Source organism: Callorhinus ursinus, unplaced genomic scaffold, assembly GCF_003265705.2.
Source record: "Callorhinus ursinus isolate GAN/ISIS: 27379988/994484 unplaced genomic scaffold, GSC_fseal_2.0 scaffold6, whole genome shotgun sequence".
Taxonomy (NCBI): Eukaryota; Metazoa; Chordata; class Mammalia; order Carnivora; family Otariidae; genus Callorhinus; species Callorhinus ursinus.
The window spans coordinates 46,237,473-46,259,128 of NW_027397068.1; the positions used below are offsets into that span (position 1 = coordinate 46,237,473).

The window sequence follows — 21,656 nt, forward strand, 5'->3', positions numbered from 1 at the left end:
GGACTTAGTAAGTGTGATTTGGTAGTGAAAATAGAAAGTTAGACAATAAGCATTTCAATAGAATAAGATTGAGACTAATTCGATATAAATAACACAGTGAAAAAAATATTATGTTACACCTGTGGTTTCTAATTAAAAAAGAGAAATAAAGCAATTGGCCTGACCCAATCATGGAAGTTGGGAAAATTATGAAGTTTGTTTCCTGGGAAGATCCAGATAATAAGATTAACTGGGTATGTTGAGTGTTTGAGATGCTATTAAACAATCACTCAGTACAGGACTGTTACAGGCTGAACTGTATCCCTGCCCCCCAAATTCATATGTTGAAGTCTTAACCCCCAGAATCTTAGGATGTGACTATTTGGAGAAAGGAGTTTTAGAGAGGTAATTAAGTTGAAATGAGGTAATTAGAGTGGGTACAATTTGATATGACTGGTGTCTTTTTAAAGGGAAGAATTAGAACACAGATGAACACAAAGAGAAGACCATACGAGGACACAAGGTAAAGATGGCCATTCTCAAGCCAAGAGGAGACACTGCAGAAGGAACCAGTTCTGCTGACACCTGGATCTCAGATTTCTGTTGTTTAAGCTACCCAGTCTGTGGTATTTTGTTATGGGATCTTGAGCAAATTAATATAGGGACACAGCACAGGACAGAAGATACCAATTGAAGAACGAGGTATAAACATAATTAAATCCACTGGAGAGAAATAGAGTCAATAAGAAAGGGTAGCCAAAAGGGAGTAAGAGTCTTGGAGACATCCATCCACAGAGTATAGAATAAGAAAGAAAAATGTATCTACAAATGAGACAGTGGTATGACCAAGACAGAGGAAGGAGTATCACGGAAGTTTGGTGCAATAGAAGACAAAGGAGTCGAGAATTTTAAGAACAAGTACATGCCACATAGAGAGTAAGAATAAAACTGAACCAAAGGTCCATTAGTGGTTGCTAGGTAGAATTGATAAATGACCTTTCAAGAAACTCTTTTAATGGAGTACTAAGGGTGAAAGACAGGATGCAGTAGGTAAAATAAAAAGGTTGGCTGGGTAAGAATAAAGAAAATGAGTGCAATATCCTATATCAGAGTTTGACAGTGAAACTAATAAATAACCATAGATAATACATAGAGGAAACAATAAAGTCAGCTGATGATTGGCAACCCTGTGCACACTGGATTTGATGGAGAGATTGAAGATTGGGATAATGAAGGGATTATAGGAGAGTGGGAAAGCAAGGACGTAGAAGAGCCAAGTGAAGGTGACATTTGGAAAATGGAGTGGTGGATAGATGGAGAAGCGGCAGAGACTTCTTCATCCAAAGCTGTAGGAAAGGACAGTTTATACTCTGAATATTCTCACGGGTTTTTCCCCAAAATCCCAATATCCCTTAGAAAAGAAGTTGCTGTCTTATAGTTGACTCATTACAAAGACTTTCATATAATGGTATGTACTTGTTGGGAAAGACAACTTCTAAACTGCGGGATGGCATCTTAAGCAATCCTTTTTGAAAATTAATTAAATAAGTACTTGACTAAGCTGTGATATAGAAATGGCCCTACACCTGGGTGGCTCAGTTGGTTAGGCATCTGCTTTCGGCTCAGGACATGATCCCAGGGTCCTAGGATTGAGTACCAAACAGGGCTCTCTGCTCAGTGGGGAGTCTGCTTCTCTCTCTCCCTCTGACCCTCCCCCCTGCTCGTGCTCTCTCTCTCTCAATAAATAAATAAATATCTTTTTTAAAAAAATGGACATAAATATACAGCTTTAGAATGAAAGAAAAAGACAATAATTCTAATACTATGGAAATGGGTATTTGTGACGTGGAGAAGAAACCAACATCATCATCATATACCTTTTTAAAATGGTCTGTTTCCACATAACTTAGGTGGAAGTAAAATGGATTCACTCATGAAAATTTTTAGATAATTCAAAAATTGGTTCTAACAATACCTTAGTATAAGTATCAAAGATGCATGGAAGAGTTGGGGAAAATTTGCATTATGAAATGTGAGTGAAAAGTCAAGTTTTCATTTTTATTGCTATTATTATCATAAGCCCTCAGAAGAATAGGTTGAATTAATTCTACTCCTTAGTTCATGTTTTATGTTATGACCTGCAGAAGGGCCTTTTCTTTTTCTATGTTTGTTTGTTTCTTTTTCCCATTTCCATCCTCATTCTTCTCTCGTATTATTTTATATGTTATTTGACTTTATAATTATTATGAGTAGGTATGGAAACAACATAAACAAATGAAATGTTATAACAAATCAAACCTTTTTCTATTTCATCTAAAGTCTTAAAAGCTTGGATATTCTGAGGCACCTGGGTGTCTCAGTTGGTTAAGCGTCTGACTCTTGATTTTGGCTCAGGTCATGATTTCAGGGTCATAGGATCAAGTCCCCAGTCCAGTGCCAAACTCAGGGCAGAGTTTGCCTGAGATTCTCTCTCTTCCTCTCCCTCTGCCCCTCCCCCATGCACATGCGCACATGCTCTTGTGTTCTCTCTGTCTGTCTCAAATAAATCTTAAAAAAAAAAAAACCTTGGAATTCAAATTACATTCGCTTTGGCTCTTATGAGCAAAATAGGCATTACCTTTCATTCTGAGTTCCTCACATTTGTGTAATTTTTAAATTAAGAGACTATGAACTAAAATTGATCTTTTTTCCTTTTTTTTAGGGAAACATATTCCCCAAAATAAATAAATAAATACATAAAAGCTTGTAGTCCACATTTTAAATGATCAAAATATATTTGGAAGCTCAAAAGTTTTGCAACATTATAGTTCTATATCCTGGTGTTTTTCCCAATCTCCATCTGTAGGTCCTACTAAATATTTTTAGTGCAGAAAATTCTAAACAGTTCAGTCTTTAAAATATGTAAGGCATTCTTTCCTGCTGCCTCTCTAGATTCTTCTCATTGAGAAAATGGTCTGGCTGATTTTGAACAAATATGCAAGGTAATATTTAGGATGCTTATCTTAATAGAACCAAAAACCTTTTACATAGATTCACCCTTCGTTACTCACAATAATGCCAAGTGCTATAGTCCAGGCAGATATTTATTATTTTATATATGAAAAGACATTAGAGTAGGGCTATTTCTCAGGAGAACAGGGGAATAAGAGTTTTCTGAATTCTAGTTCCTCATAGAGCTCCATGTAATGAGCTCTTGGAAGACATTGCAGAGCTGTGATTTGAAAACCCTGTTTAATCAGCCATGGCAAGCTATGTGCCATTCCCTATGGAGCAACTCCGAGAGGAATCCAGGTTCCTCCTCCTCCATCCAGTGCATCGCCGGGAATTGCTTTGTGGTCAGGGTCTGCAGTAAGAGGCTACAGAGAGCCAGCGGCTGCAAAGCTGGGGCTCTGTGTGTCAGCATGGAGGAAACAGCGGAATACAAATCATCAGCTTTGTTTTATGAATGTCTTTATTTACAGTGCTAGAGTAGAATTTTTAAAAAAGGACTGCAGTATTTGCATCGAGTCTGTCACTCAAGTTCCAATGTTGATTCTTGTCCTATAAATGATCTTGCTTCCCTATTTTTTTTTCCTTTCTACAAGGTTACTCTCAATGTCAGAAGATGTAAACCTCAAGCATCCATTATATGGGGCTTGGCATATAGAAGTTTATTTAATGAAAAGGAATAATAACATTCATTCCAACTAAGCATATTTGATTGCACAGGGAAAGTGTATCTTCTTTGGGAATTTTGATTGAATTGTATCATAATATAAAATTTGCTGCCATTTTTTTATTTTGCTCTGACCCACAACATTTCCCCGTTTAGCTTATAGTCTATGTAAAGTTACTGTCAAATGGAGTGATGTCTTTGTTGAAAGTGTTCAGACCAACAAGAAGTGAGTGACCCTCAGGGATGGGTAGAAATCTCCCAAGTTTGACGAAGATCCTTCTCTGCTTGGGAATTGTAAAGCTCAAGTTATAGATGAGGAAAATGACAGAGGGGCTGTGTTTGGTTTCACAGAACTTAACCTATTTCAGCAAGCCTGCAATACTGGGGAAAATAATACATGAATTTATATTTATGTCAGGCTTGCTGTTGATGGGTAAGGTTCGTATAAAGGTTACTGCTAAAGAAATGTCTATCATTCTCACTCTGCACTCATGTGATTTCTGTTTCTTTCAAATCCTACCCTCTAGAACAATAAAATGATTTTAAAATGATAAGTGAAATATGATTTAATAGCCCATCTCCTGTCTTGTAATGATTACGTATCTCCTCTCTTGTAGCTTACCGCAGCTGGAGGACAATTGACGTTTACCATATCATATGACTTCGAAGAAGAAGAAGAAGATACAGAACGTGTACTCCAGATTATGGTTATCTTAGAGGTAGAGTACGGAGCAGATCATTTATGTTCAACTGTTTCACACTCTTAAGTTATTCCTTACCTGATTGGTTTGACATTAATTTACATATGACTTAGGGAATATTATATCTTGGGAAATTTTTTTATGCCCGTCTTATGTTTCACCCTGAGAGATATCTAAAAGACTGACCATATTCATTAAGTTCCAGTGATAACGGAGACCTTTAGACCAGACTTGGACTTTAAAATAAAAACATATTGACCATATTCCCAAGAATATAAGTATGATGAAGTATTTAGGCAAATGCTGATTTACATAGCTTAATTTTTTCCATCTCCTCTTGCTTCCAAGTAGATTTTATGGTCTACTTGGCAGATGCAAATGAAAAAGGAAACTTGTTTATTTAGGTGTAGTTAAATCTTGACTTCAGAACTCTTAATTTAGATAAGAAAGATATAGGAGAAACGGCTTTCAGGATTTAGGGGGCCATGGACAATTCCAAAATGCTGGAGGCCTAAACATATTTTAGAGCCTCCCCCCCTTTTCTCTTCCTCTTCCTCCAGTACTCAATCTCAAAGGCACACACTTGCAAGCACATTTGTGATTCCAAATAGGTTGATGTTGATTTAGCACTGCGCTCAATAGGTTGATGTTGATTTAGCACTGCACTCTGTTGTTCTTTGCCTTAAACCTTTCATGCATGTGAATCAATGACAAAATTCCTCCTCCAGCATACATATTTCCAGTATTAAGTGATCGGGATGATCTGGTTAAGGCCAACAGTTAATTTGCCTTCTCTTACTTCTGTATATACCAGAAATATACTGAACAAAAGGAAAGCCAACCTGGAATTAAAAATTTACTGAGGATAATTCACCAAGTGGCAAATCCAAATATGCAACCTCTTTACCCTTTTATACCTTCTTTTCACAGTTTTACCCTTTTGTACTTTCTTTTCCCCTTTAGGGAAATGACTTGAGAATCAGCACAGCCCAAGATGAGGTGTATCTGCAACCGTATGAAGAACATATTCATGTACTGTCACTTAAAGAAGAATTGTTTACCATACATGGCACAAATTTCCCTGTCAGTAGAAGAGAGCTGATGACAGTGCTTGCGAATTTGAAGAGAGTCCTCTTACAAATCACGTACAGCCTTGGGATGGATGCCATCTTCAGGTAAACTCAAGAACTGCATCTCCCGGTGTTCCCGCACTTCCTCTGGAGCAAACGTGCATGCGGTAGAAGAGTGACTGAAGATCTGTAGGTTTCCTTCAAATAGTAGATAAGAATCGAGCCCTAGTTTTCCAAAAAGCATTTCTGTTAAAACTTCAAAATTTAAATACCCAGAAGGAATGTGTCTTAGCCCTTTTCTAGTATTGAGGATTCCTTCACAGTTTGGCCAGAGCATGTGATAAAAAATGATCCGTATTCTGAGAAATTCTGTACTGGAAAATAAAATCTCCATTATGCTGACTCAGATTGTGGGGAACTAAAGAGGCATAACTCCAGGGTAGTCATATTCAGAAAGTAGTTTGTATTTTCTTCCCTTAATTAATTAACGTGTATCTAACTTAATAGTATATAGTTCGTAATAAGAAATATAAGCACCTTCATCTAAATAATCCCAAGTCTCTTTATAAAAGACTAGGATGGCTGTGTGATGTAAAGGAAAGAGTATGAGCTTTGGAGCCAACCTAACTCAGTATTCTGTGAGTTCAATTCCTTATTTTATGTGTGACCTTTGGCAAGTGATTGGTCCTTGTGGAAACTTGGTTTCTTCAAGTGTAAAGCGGAAATTATAGTGTCTACCTTTCAGGGTCACTGTGAAAATTATATGTGATAATTATGGAAAATGCTCATTAATTGGAACTGGTTGTTTTCCATTTTTTTCTCTAAAAAGAGAAGTTTTGACTGGAACCAAACATGCTCATATCCAACTAACTGTAGGCTGCTGTGCTTTTCATTTTAAAAACAGTGATGTATTAGTCCAGTGAAATGTAAACTTCAGCTGTGTCTAAATGAGCTTTTTTCCCCTTTTGCTTTTCTGCTCTAATAATAAGCACAAGCTAGCACGGCAACGTCCCCCCTAAATGAGATTAAGTTAGATGATGAAACATGACCCAAAACTGACAACGTGACATATTCAGAATCAAAAGAATGTCTCCAATACTGGTTTATCTACAGAAGGATTTTTTTTTTTATGCTGATGCTCCCCACCCCCATCATTTGCTTGTGCTGCTGCCTATTTTTTCTTTCACTTGTGCCATTTCAACTAAGTGTAATCATCATTACCATCTCCCAAAGGAGGGGACTCAGATTCATAAACAAAACTATTGTCAAACAGTATACCTCTTTTGCATAGGCAGTTCTGCTAGAAGCTGGGTTAAAATGCCATGAAGATGTGAAGCAGCACTTAGGAATTAATTATGTTTTCTCCCATTTAGTAAATAGAGGTTGTCATCATGTTTAAACAGTACAGAGAGATGAGTCCTCTGGCTTTCAGTGGGAATGACAACCAAATTGACAAAAGTGGCTAGGGGGCTTATTTATTTTTGTCAGCCTTGCTTCTCAGACTAGTTCATCCAAAGGCATTTCCTCCTGATTTATGTCAGATAATTTCAGTGTCTACTTATCAAAATCATCGTTTTCATTTGAAGCCTTCCAAAGTGTTCCCCTTTATGAGTGACTTGTTCACAGAGCAAGGGTATGGGAACGACACTGGAGATAATCCAAGTAGGTGGCTGCTTTCTGCAGCCTAAGTTACCTAAAGTACCTAAAGAAACAGCCTAAGTTTCCTTCCGTTCTAGAAGGAAAAGCCAGTGTCAGATTTGAAACTCCTACCCGTTTCAGGTAAGCAGAAAGTCAGCATAAATCCTGACTCTGTGAACTTTTTATATTTTATTTATCTCTGATCTACAAGTGGATGGAATCATATTTGTAAAACATCACTTGAATTGATTTCAACTTGTCTTGCACAGTAGGCTTCCGACCTGGCATCCAGTTTGTATGTAAGCACAAGTAAATTGAGGCTATCTCCACAAAACTTGGTGTTTTAGTTGTATTTAAAGAAGATTTTCTTCCATGGTAGTTCTCAGCACGTGGACTTCGCTTCCTCCAGCTGTGTGGTTAGATGCAGATGAATAGTTGAAGGAAAACTAGCCTGTGGGTCAGGATTTTGACTTCTGTTTTCAATTCAGCTATTTAATAGTTGTAAACATAAGTGTAGCTTTGACCTCTTTGAATTTCAATCACCTCATCTGTGAAATACGGAGGAGGACAATTGCCTTGCCAACTTCAAAAGGTCACCATGAGAATAGAATTAGAGGGCTGCAAAAACATTTTGCTAATGGCAAATAAGCACACAAAAGGAAGCATTTCTATCTGACCTTAGTCACTGCAAGCAACACCATTTTCTCCAAGTACCATTAAGACTTTGGAGACATGGAGGATAAAGCACATAGTGATAGTTCCAAAATGGTGACAATTTTTGCTGTCATTCTTTTCCAGAATGCTGAGAGGCTCACACAATAAAATTGATTTCTTTCTCATTCCCCTCATTGGGAAGATGAAAACAGAAAAATTTCATCCTTCTATTAGAAATAGAAATCAGAAAAAAAAAAAAAGAAATAGAAATCAGCTTAATCAAATCATTCATCTTTCTCCTATAAATTCTCTAAACATTAGCTTTACTAGCACCCTTGATATTTAACTCAAACAAGGAGTCTGTTCAGCTTTTCTTAAATATCAATTAGGTATAAACTCTGCAACTTTTTTTCTTTTACCTTATGGCAGACATTAGTTCAATTCATCAAATTTCCAATCCCCTCCTTTTTTATTTTATTTTATTATTTACTAATTTATTTTTAAAATCTTCATTGAAGTATAATTGACATATTATCATTAGTTTCAGGTGTATGACATAGTGATTCGACAATTATATACATTACAAAACGCTCACCTTGGTAAGTGTAGTTACCATCTCTCACCATACAAAGTTATTGCAATAATATTGACTATATTCTTGATGCTGTACTTTTCATCCTCATGACTTATTAATTTTATAACTGGAAGTTTGTACCTCTTAATTCCCTTCACTTATTTTGCCTATCCCCTACTTCCCTCCACTCTGGCAACCCCCATTTGTTTTCTGTATTTATGAGTCTGTTTCCATCTTTGTTGTTGTCGTTTGTTTGTTTATTTGTCCCTTTGCTTTGTGTCGCAGATTCCACGTATAAAAGAGATTATATGGTAGTTACCTTTCTCTGTCTGACTTATTTCACTTAGCATAATACCCTCTAGGGCTTTCCATGCTGTAACAAATGGCAAGATCTCATTCTTTGTTATGGCTGAGTAATATTCCATTGGTATATATACCACATCTTCTTTATCCATTCATTTATTGTTAGACACTTAGGTTGTTTGCATATATTGACTGTTGTAAATAATGCCGTAATAAACATAGGGTGCATACATCTTTTTAAATTAGTGGGGTTTTTTTTCCCCTTGGGTAAATACCCAGATCCAAACTCCTCCTTTTGTACCCTTACATTTCCCTAACCTCTGAGGGTCGATGTGGTCATATGACTTAGTTTGGCCAATGATATGTGAGAAGTGATTTGCCCTGCCGCCCCTCCACCCCCACCCCTCCACCCCCACCCACACACACAAGAAAGCATTGAATTGCCGGTATGAGACTCTCTGGAGCTTATCCACCTACAAGAAGATAAAAGTAGCCTGAAGTATTTACAGCATATAGAGGTCAGCTGCCCTAAACAGTCACCCAGAACTGTGGAGGATTTTACATGAGTAAACTTTTTGTTTTCATTAAACCACTAAGAATTTGGAGTTGTTTGTTACCACAGCGTAACTGAGCGGCCATCATGACTTTATGGTGATATACCCCATTGTGTCTTTATTGCTTGAAAATGAATTCAGAATCATTTCAAGGCAAGGTATGTTCATATGGCTTTTTAGAGTAAATGTGTGTTGGGGGTTCGCACCAAAAATATTACACAGAATTTATGGAATAAATAATCTAGAAAAACCCTTGTTAATAAAGGAGTCTCTTGATGATTTTAGTAATAGTGTTGAGAGATGTATGATATGCATCTACCTTTTGAAATAAATGAAACAGGTAACTATATTTTGAAGAAATTGTACTGATAAAGCCTTCAAAACTTAAAAAAAAAATCTTATGCAACTCACTAGGCATTGGGCTCTTGGTAAGGGGTTTAAACCCACCTGTTTTTCCTCCCTATTGCCTTTGACTACCTGCCAAATCAATTCTGTAAATATTGGATTCATTCAGTCTGCCACCATTTCCTGAGTGTCTTATATATATATATATATATATATATATCTAAGTCTCAGTCTCCTCTTCTGTAAAATGGCAGAAAAATTACTAACTTTCAAGATGGAAGACTAGGTGAGAAAATGATGTACCAAAAAACACCTGGATATGCTATCTAGCAATATATTGGGAGGCAATGTAGGGTCACAAGATGATCATTGGTTTTGGGTTTGAATCTGTGCTGCACTGTTGGCTAACTCTATTATATTGGACACAGCACTTCTCTGAGTCTCAGGTTCTTCATTTGTAAATGTGGACAATAACACGATTACCACACTGCATTCGCTCATAGTTAAATGAGATGTCTGTCAAGCCCCATTATAGTACACAGATGATAGCAGACACTCCATAAGCAGTAATTATTATGATGTGGTCGTTCTAGACTAAGGAAAAAGTACAATGATGGATAAATGATCACTGAATTAAAGAAAGACATACTCCAGGATGGAAGGCAGACATGTGCATTTATGGTAGTATAAGAAATAGTGCATTAGAAATGTACACAGTACATACTGGTAGAGCTAAGAAGAAAGAGATGAATTATCATATTAGCATTTAATATAATGGTTGTGAATGGCTTCAGTGGTATCCGATTCTGTCAGTTATTTCCCTTACTAGATGGGGAATTAAAAATGATTGTAGGAAATGTCTAGCTCTTGTTCAGATGGCCCACTCAGACATTACCTGGGCCACTAAATAATTCTTTGCCTTTTTAGGAGTGGAGTAACATTTATCCGTTCCTGCTGAGCGGTACTTGATGGAACTTCCACAAGGTAGAGACTACGGGAAGTTCTGAGTCATCATCTTGGTTTGACAAAAATGAAATAGAACAAAGCACCTGAAACAGCAAAATAAAATCTTCATCTCTGGTGGCTAACCCAAAGTAGCATTTGTTTAAGTAGAATTAAATGGATGCCTTCAACAGAAAAAAGATAGGGGAAAAAAATTATTTACAATAGTTTTATGATCAAAGTTCTTATTGTTTCAAAGAATATTTTATATATCATTGTTATTATTATCTTAGCAAAGCTTAACCTATGTAAGTCTGATAGAAATATAGTGAAACAAAAATATTGAGAACAATCTTTAAGTCTGTACCAGGACAATACTTCTGATATGATTCTAATATTTTCAGTACAAGCTTATATAGTTATGTCTTTTCTCTTCATCATCTTATCCATATTTCCAAGTCATAAGAATAAGGGGAAATAGCCAGCTAAAGCATGTGACTTAGTTGACAAATCTTTGATAGTTCATGCACTTCTAAAATTTAGTACCTTATTACTATCAGCATTATGTATTTAAATGAATGCAGCCTGGTATCAAGTAAAGAACGTGTCTATATTGAAGGGGGGAAAAAACTGCAGCCTTCTTTATGAGTAACACTTAAAACTGTTAAACACATTAAAATCCCATTTACCAACAGCAGAACCTGATGAACATTGGGTCTGCTCAGTGAATACTAATGTGGGATATGACTGGGAAAGATGTTTGAATGTTGAAATTAACTCAAAATGGTTACACAGATTAAGGAGAGGAACATCTGTTGTTCAAAAGACAAATGAAATTTGGCAATTCACTGAAAATATTTTTGTTTTTGTTTTGTTATATTTTAAATTGTTCCTTAAAGTAGTCAATTACTCACTTTTCTATTTTGAAACATTCCAATACTCAATTTTATATTGAAAATCCTGGGACTATATACACAATTGACCAGTCTGCTGTTTAGTAAATTGTGACAGTCTTTTATGTGATAATAAACTAGTATAACAACCCTGAAATCATCTAATTCTGAAATTAAAGTGATCAGAAATCTAAGTGAATCTTGTAACAGTCCATTAATTGCAGGCAATAATATGTCACAATTCATTCAGTTGAGTTCTGACTTCTGACCTCAAGTTCTAACTCTAACATTTTTCAATTTATTTATTTATTTATTTATTTGCCAGATCAAACAAGTAATTTGTCTTTTACTTATCTGACTTTATTTATCTGGAATGTGGATACTAGGCTTCAGTGTATCATTTGTTTGGGAGTATGTTAGTCGGTGTTTATAACTACATTCCATTCACCTATTCATTTACCTATCCATTCATCTATTCTTGCATGTATGTTTGTGTATGTAGTCTTGTATCCATTTATTCATCTATCCATCTATCCATTCATCCATCCAACAAAAATTTATTGAGCATGTATTGAGATGATCTGGCTAGGTACACAGATGACACAATAGGGTTTTGTGAGAAGTAGCTCATAAGCTCATGTCGACACAAGCAAGTACTCTCCTTAGTAACTCAAACCCTATGCTGTGGTGTATTCATACAATAGAATACTACTCAGCCATAAGAAGGAATGATGTACTGATACATGCTACAACATGGATGAACTTTGGAAAACATTATACCAAAAGAGAGAAGCCAGACACAAAAGGTCATGTATAGTATAATTCAATCATTTATATGAAATATCCAGAATTATCCATGATAAATCTGTGGAGACAGAAAGCAGATTCATGGCTCACCAGGGGCTGGGAGAAAGGCCAGAATAGGAAGTGACTGCTTAATAGGTATAGGGTGTTCCTATGGGCTGATGAAAATGCTTGGAACCAAACAAAGGTTGTAGCTGCCCAACATTGTGAATGTACTAAATGAACATGTTAAAATGGTTAATTTTATGTTATATGAATTTCACCCCAATGGAAAAAAAAAAGGAGTTGCCAGTGATAGTTCTTGTACAATTTTATTTGATGGGGGAAAAAATGACCTCTTAGAGATTTTCTTAAAAGTCTCTATGTAACCTGAACACTGTAAAAGAGTGATTTTTAACACTTACCATTTTAGGAACTTCTATTAGGTTGTACAGACTGTACCCCCAGAGAAGAAAGCATTCAAGAAGTAGTGTTCAATGAATTAATCTGTGGCTAAAGATAAATCCCTTATCTTTAGAAGATGTCAGTTAGTACTCAGCACCTGGGATGATCCCATCCAATTGCCTTGGTTTTTCTTTTCAACTTTTTGGTTATGTCTGAGGTCATATACATTCCAAGGTACTATCAAGTGTCTAGGATTAGTAAAGTAAGAGTAAAAACAATAAAGATTTTAATGTATTTTTTTTTTATTTTAAGTAGGCTCCAATGCCCAACGTGGGGCTTGAATTCACAACCCTGAGATTGAGTCTCATGCTCTATTGACTGAGCCAGCCAGCTGCCTCAAAACAGTAATATTTTGAAACTTATTAGCTAAAAAGCTTACAATTTGGTTAAAGGTTGTTACCTTTGAAGTTACATTAAATGAGCCCATTAGCTTTGTTGTCTGCATTGATTACAGCATAGATTCCCAAATCTCGGAAACTCCTTGATAAATGTAAATCACCGATTAATAAAAATCTACTACCACTCTTTTGGAAAGCAACTGAAAACGCAAGAGTTGGTTATATCTTTCTTATGGTTAAAGGATGGCATATAATATTGTGTTAGGGGAGGTTAACAATCATTTTAAGAAACAATACTTACCACTAGTCAATAGCAATCAATTAATTTTGTGCCCCTAGAGTTTATTTTAAATTTGTTTTAATATATTAAAATGGCAAGAAGCTAGATTTGGAGATTCAAGTAGTATTTCTTGTAGTACTCATGTAGAAATTTTCTATCTTGTCTCACAGTCAGTGAGAATAATGTTAATAAAATGCCTACTATTTAATAATCACCTACTATGTGTTATATATATGAACTTTATCTTCATTATTTCATTTAATTCTTTAATCAAGCTTATGATGTATGAACTCTTATATAATCTTCACTGCATAGAGGAGAATACTGAGACCTAGAGAAATTAGTAATTTTTTCTAGGCTACAGGACTGGTAAATGTCAGAGACAGGATATGAATCTTCGTCTGTCTGACTCCCAAATCTGTGTTGTTAACAATGAAGCCTTTAAAATTTCTTTTATGAAAAAAAAATGGGAAAAGCCAAGAAGACCCAAATAACATTTAATTAAATTGTTTTAAGTTTTCATATTTTTGGAAGGAAATAGATATGGGAAATACATATACATGTAATGTACATAAATACCATATATATAAATAAAAGGCAAATATAACAGCATTTTTCAATTTGGCCAAACCAGCTTCTCCCCAAAATAATGGGTGACACCAAGTCACTCTGCTAAAATCACTGGATTATACAGAAGTGCTGGTGAAAATGAAACCCATAGATACAGAGAACAATGCCTTCAATTTAGGCCAAAAACAAATTAAGAAAATAGTTCTAAGTAATTCAACTGAGCATTTGAAAGTTTCACTTTTACCTACCAATGTGCAGATTTGTTTCTGAGAAAAAAGAAATCAAAATAGCTTCCTTTTTTTTTTTCCTTCCATCTTTCCTTCCAATTTAAATCCTCAGGCTTGTGTTAACAATGTCTTCTTTTGATTTCGTAGTTTAAATGTTAAAGTGAGTCAGTCATGTGAATGTTTTCTGTTTTAAAAATACCTTCAACTATGTTATTTTAAACTCTCTCCCCAAGAAAGGAAATCAAAACACATAGCCAAAGCCCAAGAAGTGAACAAAAATATTCTCCTATCTTTTCAACATTTGATGTTGTAGTGGTGGTGAGCACTTTTCACTGGACAGATTTAATGAATGACCAGAGCTTCAAGTTATGGATATCTGTTGGCCATTTACCTATATTTACATTCTTATTGCTACACTATTTCTCAAGCTATTTACCATCTCTTTTCCTTCCCACTGTAGGTTAGGCTCTGTTGGCCTTGAATCCGCGGTCCCCTATCCTACTGACAGAAGCCTTGCAGCAGCTGTGGAGGTTTGTCAATGTCCTCCCGGGTACACTGGTTCTTCTTGTGAAGTAAGTTTGCAAGAATAAATCCTCAGCGCATTCCAAGTTCCTTCCACATTGCTTTCAATACACTGTTTTAAAAGTAGTTTAGCTCTTCCATCAATGATTGCACAAATAAATGATAGTGTTTTCCTTGAGGAAGAAACTTGAGTGTCTGCCAAAAATCATGGCTTTTCAAATAGAGTGCTACTCACATTATGTCATCTTGAAATTATGTTTCTGTTCTGGATATTTTTACTTTACAACAGCTGAAAATCTGATATTTTCCTAAGTGTGTATTTCCTATTTAATTGGTTGATAAAATAAGATGAATGATAGCAGAATAATATTTAATATTTCAAAATAATTTCCCTTCATTTCTGTCTCTGTACTTACCAGGAGTTAGCACATCCCCCCCCCTTTCCTCTGGTTTTGAATGTTGTGTATCACACTCTTTCTCTACTTTATTTCTAAGAATACCAAACTGCAAGTATCTGAAGGATACAATCTTTAAAATGCCAAGAATATAATATATGGCAGAAATACCTTGATCTGGAAAATTTCCTACATGTGTTTGATTTGCTTAACACCTAAAATTTGAGATATTTATTGTTACCCCAATATTCTAGTTTTGTAATAAGATTAACATTTCTTATTTAATACCACAGTGTGTCATTTTAAGGTAATAATTTTCATGTACTTGTATGTATGTCTTTTTTTAGGTAGTTTGAAATTGGTTTTACTTGAAACCTGGTCAAAAAATGTAAACACCATTTTCCTGATAGAGGACATAGCTTGCAGATAAATAGGAGCTTAAATTCTTTAAAAATGGTGCCTTTAAGGAATCATTTGAGTACACCAAAATGTTCCACTTCAGCACACTATCCCATTATGCCATTTGTAGAAATACTCTAGGCATTGCTTTGTCAGTTCCTTCGTACTCTAAAATAGTGCATGCTTTTGGAGGGTATGCGGGATTTAGAGTCATATTCATGACAAATGTGTTTTCTTTAACTAGGCTCAGATTCATCTATCTAGAAATAAAACTAAATGAAATTCGTTGAGACACTTGCTTTTCCAAAATTCGTCTAAAGTAGAGAAAAATAATTGTGGAAATAAATTTGTTCTGTCAACCTAAATTTGATTTTACATTTAAAATACATGCTGTATTTGATGAAACATATTCTTTTATTAAGAGCCTACCAGTTTTTTTTCAAGCCAGAAAGCTCCCTTTGAACCTTTAAGTTCCTATTTCAATTGGAGTAATAAATACCTTGATTCTATTTTTTGCTTTAATCTTATCCCCACATTCATTATTCCCTGTACTCTTCTTCATCTTTATGAGTCCCAAACATCCACTGATATAAAACTGAATATTAGAATTGTTCAGTTGGCTATATGTTTTGTTTATTCTTTCCTCTCTTCAAAAATATTTACTGTGAATCTTTGGTAAATTCTGTACTACATGCTGAGGGGATTATCTAGAAGGTTACATCATAATCCCTGTCCTTAAACAGCTAACGATCTATTTCGGGAGACAGAACAAACACCTATGAAAAATTGGATCACAGCACCATATAATTAAGGGACTGGTAAATGGTACAGAACATAAGTGCAATAATCATTCAAAGAGGTGAGCAGTTCCAGTAGAACACAGTGTCACTGAAAGTATCCCAGAGTGGAGAAACCTCAAATTAGATGCTAAATAATGATAACAATTAGGTAGGAAGAGAGAAGCCTGGAAGAGTCAAAACAAAGAAACAGAGGAGGGAAAATAAAAGCTTCCTGTGATTCTCACACAATAATTGTTTGATAAAATAAAGGTGTTCTGAAGCCCATAAAGGAATTTAGTGAATCAGGCAGGAGACAATGAATTCTGGAACTCCGGAATTTCTCTCTGACTTTTTCATTTTTTCTACTAACAATTCCTTCTTTTCCTCATCAAAACTTCCAATTTTTAGACTTACTATTATTCATTTCTATCCTTTCCTGATTTCCCTTGCTTTTTATTGAGTTCATAAAGCCAGTCACGCTGGCTTTGCTATCACCAATACCTGCAGACCACTTAAAAGCTGAGTAAACTACAAAGACCAGAATGTCGTAATTCTTGGTTGTCAAAAAACAGGTCAAACCACTCATTATAATGTCATTCTCTTTTACTTTATTTGGGGTCACAATGTTGATTCGAAATCTTATTTTCTCATTTCTCCCCAGCTTCTTATAAATCCCTCCACAGTTTATCTTTCAAATGTTTTCTGACTTTCCTAGTACCAGCATAATTCATTTCACTTCACAGTGGGACAGGTGAAGAAGTGGAAGCCAAGTGGGGTAACTGAAAAAAGAATTATCTCAATTCAAATCTTTGTTTTCTTTTCTATATGATGGGAATAATATTAACCACCTCATGAAAGTGTTCATACATTTTTTTTAGCTAATAGATATTGATAATCATGTATTTTGACACATCAAGACCCCTGACATGGATCATAAGGTGATGAACAATACAGATATGGTCCCTGCCCTTGAGGACATTACATTTAGCGGTAGGTTAGACAATATGCCAGAGAGCAAATTTAACTAAAAGTAATAAATACCATGAAGAAAATTAATAAGATATCTTGATAGAACTACTAAGGATGGGTGTTGGAAAAGTAGATGAGAGGGGCTACTTTATAAAAGGTTGTCAGGAGAGGCTCTCTAAAGCGACATGTAATCTGAGTGTTGAAGGATGAGAAGTGTCACCTCATAGAAGAAGCTGGAAGTGGATGAGGAAGGAGTGGAAAGGAGCTTTTTGGAGTCCGCAAGGACCTGAAAGAGGGCAAGGAAGCCTAGCTTAGTACGCGAGGGAGAGAGTAGCACAAGATGTGATTGGAAGAGCCGGACCATTCAGAGCTTTGCCTGCATTATAATAATTTGGGATTTTATTCTAAGTGCAACGGAAATTCACGAGAATATTTTAAGGTGGGTAGTACCGTGACCTGGTACCGTGACCAGACTATGGCTATAGTCTGAAGAACATAATAGAGGAAGGCAAGAATGAGAGGAAGAATAGTTAATATGCTACTGTGGTAGAGCATGCTATTATGGTAGAATATGCTGTTGTGGGGTTTATTTTAGACTAATGGCAGGGATGTAGAAAGATAGGAGTTTACTCTCTATATATTTTGGTAGTAGAGCCAATAGGATTTATTGATAGTTTACACACCAGGGGAGAGTTTGAAGAACTAAGCAGTTTAAGAATGAGTCATCGATTACCAGCTTGAACATTTGGATATGATGTCATTTACTGAGCTGGGGAAAACTGGGGAGGAATAGCTGTGGGGAGAGGACAGATTTAGTTGTCCATCTTAGAAATACTGGGTTTGAAAAGTGTAAATTATAGATGTCAATATTCAGTTAGAATATGCAGGTCTTGAATTTGGAATATCAGTCTGGTCTAGAGATATATATTTGGAAGGCATCATCAACCATGGGACTGAACAAAATTACCTAGGAGAGAGCGTGATGAGAAAGAGAAAAGTGATCAAGTTCCCAGGAGCTCCGGACAATGAGAAGTTGGGTCAAAGCAGAGGAGAAAGCAAAGAGCGAGGGCGGAAATGAGACTGTGATGAGGTGGAAATTGAAAGATGAGGGCATTTGAGGGGGAGAGGAGTCAACTAAGCCATATGTTGATGGGAGGTCAGATAAAGTGCAGTCATAGAATTGTCTACTGGCTTTGGCTACCTGGAATGTGGTGACATAGCCATGGTCAGTTTTAATTGAGTGGTGGCGGCACAAGACAGAGTAGAATGGAATGAAGCATGAGAGGGAAGTGAATGAAAGAATTTTTGGTAGTTATACTGAAAAGAAAAACAGGTAGGTAACTGGAAAGTTATGGGATATTAAGGAAGTAATTTTGTCACTCTCATTAGTTAATTTTCGAGCTGATAGTAGTGATCCAGTAGAAAAGAAAGCTATTACTGCTGCAACCCAGAGAGAGAACACTGGAAAGACAACGGATAATGGAATGCAGATTACGAGTATAGTGATACTCCTTTGAGAGGAGTAAGAACCCGCATGCCCCACCACATTGTTCTAGAGGGGAATATGGCAAATGGAGATATTGCTGATGCTTTTGGACTCAATGAAGATGTGGTATGAGTCATACATTTGCAGAGTAAAAAGAAAAGCTTACAAATGACAATTCTATGAATATTTGTCCTGAAAACAGTAAATCAGTTCTCTCCCTGTTATCAACATGCTTAATTTCCACCCTTTCTGGGTCTGCCGCTTCACCAGTTTTTAGAAATACATATCACAGAAGGAAATTTCTTCTACAATGAATCTAGGGTGGCAAAAATTTTAATGAGAAACTGTAAGAAAGGGATAGAAAATCGACACCTTTTTTGTACTGTCCAAATTAAGAGGGAAGTCATTTTTGCTTTCCTTTCAGATGTGAAGTATCAGCAGACCCTTCTTTTATGTGTTTGTTATTGATGTTCAAATTTAAGAGTCTTCACACCCTGAGGCAGAAAGAACGTTTCCAACAGTACACAACACAACTCTCTACTTTATTACTTCAGTGGTGTCTCTTGTTTCCATTTTTCAACTGGAAAAAAAAAAGGCCTTTTCATGATATATTATGTTATAGTTAACCATCCAGAAATATAATAAATAACCCACAAAATGCAGTTCTAACTTGAGAGAGAACACAAGCTTCTAGAGGGCAGCAGTGTCTGCCCCCCTCAGTTTGCATCCCATACAGTTGGTAGTAACCCCCACAGAAGGGAAACTTCAAGGCTGACAGTGGACCTAGAATTGGCACTGACACAAAGTTCTTCTAAGAACCGAACGTTTCTTTGAATCAGAATTCCATTTTTTTAAAGATTTTATTTATTTATTTGACCGAGAGAGACACAGCAAGAGAGGGAACACAGCAGGGAGAGTGGGAGAGGGAGAAGCAGGCTCCCCGCCAAGCAGGGAGCCCAATGTGGGGCTCGATCCCAGGACCCTGGGATCATGACCTGAGTTGAAGGCAGACACTTAACGACTGAGCCACCCAGGTGCCCCTCCATTTTTGTATAATACAGTGTTCCACACTTTAAAAAGGGAATGATGAATATAAGTAGAGTTCTAGTAGAATAATGCAATAAAATATCAAGGGAATATGTGGTAAAGAAATCCTGAACTATTTTTGTGCCAACTGGAGAAAATGTACAAAGATGCAGGGAATTGAGAAGGAAAGAGGTGACTTCTTTATGTGTAGAAGTCAGATATGTATGTGATCAAATGTAAAAGGGGGGCACTACCTTTCTTCCAAATGATTGCCAAGTGACAGAGTTCAGGGCAGTTCTATGTGGGTAAGGGAACGCTTTCCAGAAAAATCTACATTGCTTGGGATGACATTAGGTGCTCTCTTAGGCTGAGGTTCTCTGAAAGTCCTTTTATGTCTGCTGCCCTTTTTCTGTATTTTTCCTTCTCCTTTCCTGTCTATGCGTTTTACTTTGAGGCTGTCCCATTTCACTTCTTTATATCTCTTCTTTCTTTTACCATTTCAGAAGAGACACCAAGCTAATGCTTCCTCTAATCTCATACCTGCCAGTAACGCTAAGGTCAGTACCAAGTCCCAAGTATCAGGAGGACTAGCTCTGTAGCAATGTTTCAGTAATGGCCACACTCTGAAGAGCATGTTTGCTGAGCGTGCTACCTACATATGTTCCTTTATCTAAAAAAGACAAAAAAACAAACTTAAAAAAAAAAAATCCCTGAGACTTGACACCTTATCTTCCTTTCAGTCTTGTTGGCCTCGGCACAGACGAATTAATGGCACTATTTTTGGTGGCATCTGTGAACCATGTCAATGCTTTGGTCATGCAGAATCCTGTGATGACATCACCGGAGAATGCCTGGTAAGTGCTTTCTCCTCTGGGTGTGCTGATTGACAAGGCTGAAATCAGCTCAAGAGGCCCTGCAATTCAACTACTACCTGTGGGACAAACACTTGAGGCAAGAAGTGACTTGACAGGGATCTTTATATTGAACTGAGTTGGAAGCCAAGAATGCTCTTTCATATGTGGTCATCCTGACTAACAAGTATTAGGAAATGTTTATCCACAGGAGTCTGAGAATTGAATTAGAATTAGATATATCATAATAAAATATAATTCCTGGCTGGAATACCTATCTACCATGAAGATATATGGCTTCAATTCCTTCCATAAATCTATCAAAAAGAGACTGTATTTCTATAATGGGAAATGATTTGTATCCTCATATTATGAAAGTATAAAATATAGTCTTTATAATAGACATAATTCAGTTTTTTCCCACAGTGAAAAAACGAGGCCATGCTGCATGTTTTTTTTATTTTAAAATTTCAACAGTTAAGTAAAAACAAACTATCATATGTAGATTAAAAATAATAAATATATGCATAATTATATGCATAGTCATCAGAGCTGCTTACCCCTTCTGCAATTAAGTTTAAACTTTTAAGCAGAAGAAAAGCTCTGCAGATTCCAACACTTCCCATGCTGCTAAGAAGCCTCTAGATGAGAGAATGTACACTGCATAGACCATTCTGATGAACTCAAGGGCATGTTCATTTCATATTGTCTGACGTGGCATGAAGCTTGAAACAACACTTCTCATTTCATTAGTCTTGCAGAAACACAATTTGAAACAGTGCCAATTTAGGAGGATATCATATTCTCATTTCCCTGTAGAATTTAAGGCAGACCCTGTTATCTCTATTTCTTAATGTTCTCTCTTCCTGTTAGTTTTCCCTCCTTTTTCGTCCACTTAAAAGCTTCTGGGAAAAACCCGAAATGAAAATTCAGGGCTTTTGTTTCAATGCAATTTGGCATTTAGGTTTATTGATGCTCTTTCTGTTTTCTGTCTATAAGATTTTATTTAATTGCATTGCAGTATAAAGCATGATAGCCTTAATTTGTGGATCAGTAGATTTTTCAAATGGCATTTTTATGAATAGAAAGACTAAGCGATTTTCATTTTAATTATACCATAAGTCTTTTAAAATGTACCTTGGGAAAAATATTGAGTTACCTTTAAGCACTTTGCTAACATACTATAGGAACTATTCAGCCCAAAGCTGATACGGATTTGCTTTATTTAAATCTAAAGAGACAAAACAAATGGATCACA

The 21,656-nt window shown here is 36.1% G+C and overlaps 1 protein-coding gene across 1 annotated transcript in view; it reads left to right on the forward strand.

Annotated features, from left to right (window-relative positions):
• Window positions 1–21,656, forward strand: part of LAMA2 (laminin subunit alpha 2) — a 620,419-nt gene that overhangs the window by 339,692 nt on the left and 259,071 nt on the right. Inside the window, exons 13-17 of the mRNA XM_073893912.1 lie at window positions 4,252–4,353; window positions 5,299–5,510; window positions 14,432–14,543; window positions 20,051–20,104; window positions 20,288–20,401. Coding sequence (XP_073750013.1) covers window positions 4,252–4,353; window positions 5,299–5,510; window positions 14,432–14,543; window positions 20,051–20,104; window positions 20,288–20,401 — 594 coding nt within the window. The remainder of the gene's footprint in view (window positions 1–4,251; window positions 4,354–5,298; window positions 5,511–14,431; window positions 14,544–20,050; window positions 20,105–20,287; window positions 20,402–21,656) is intronic.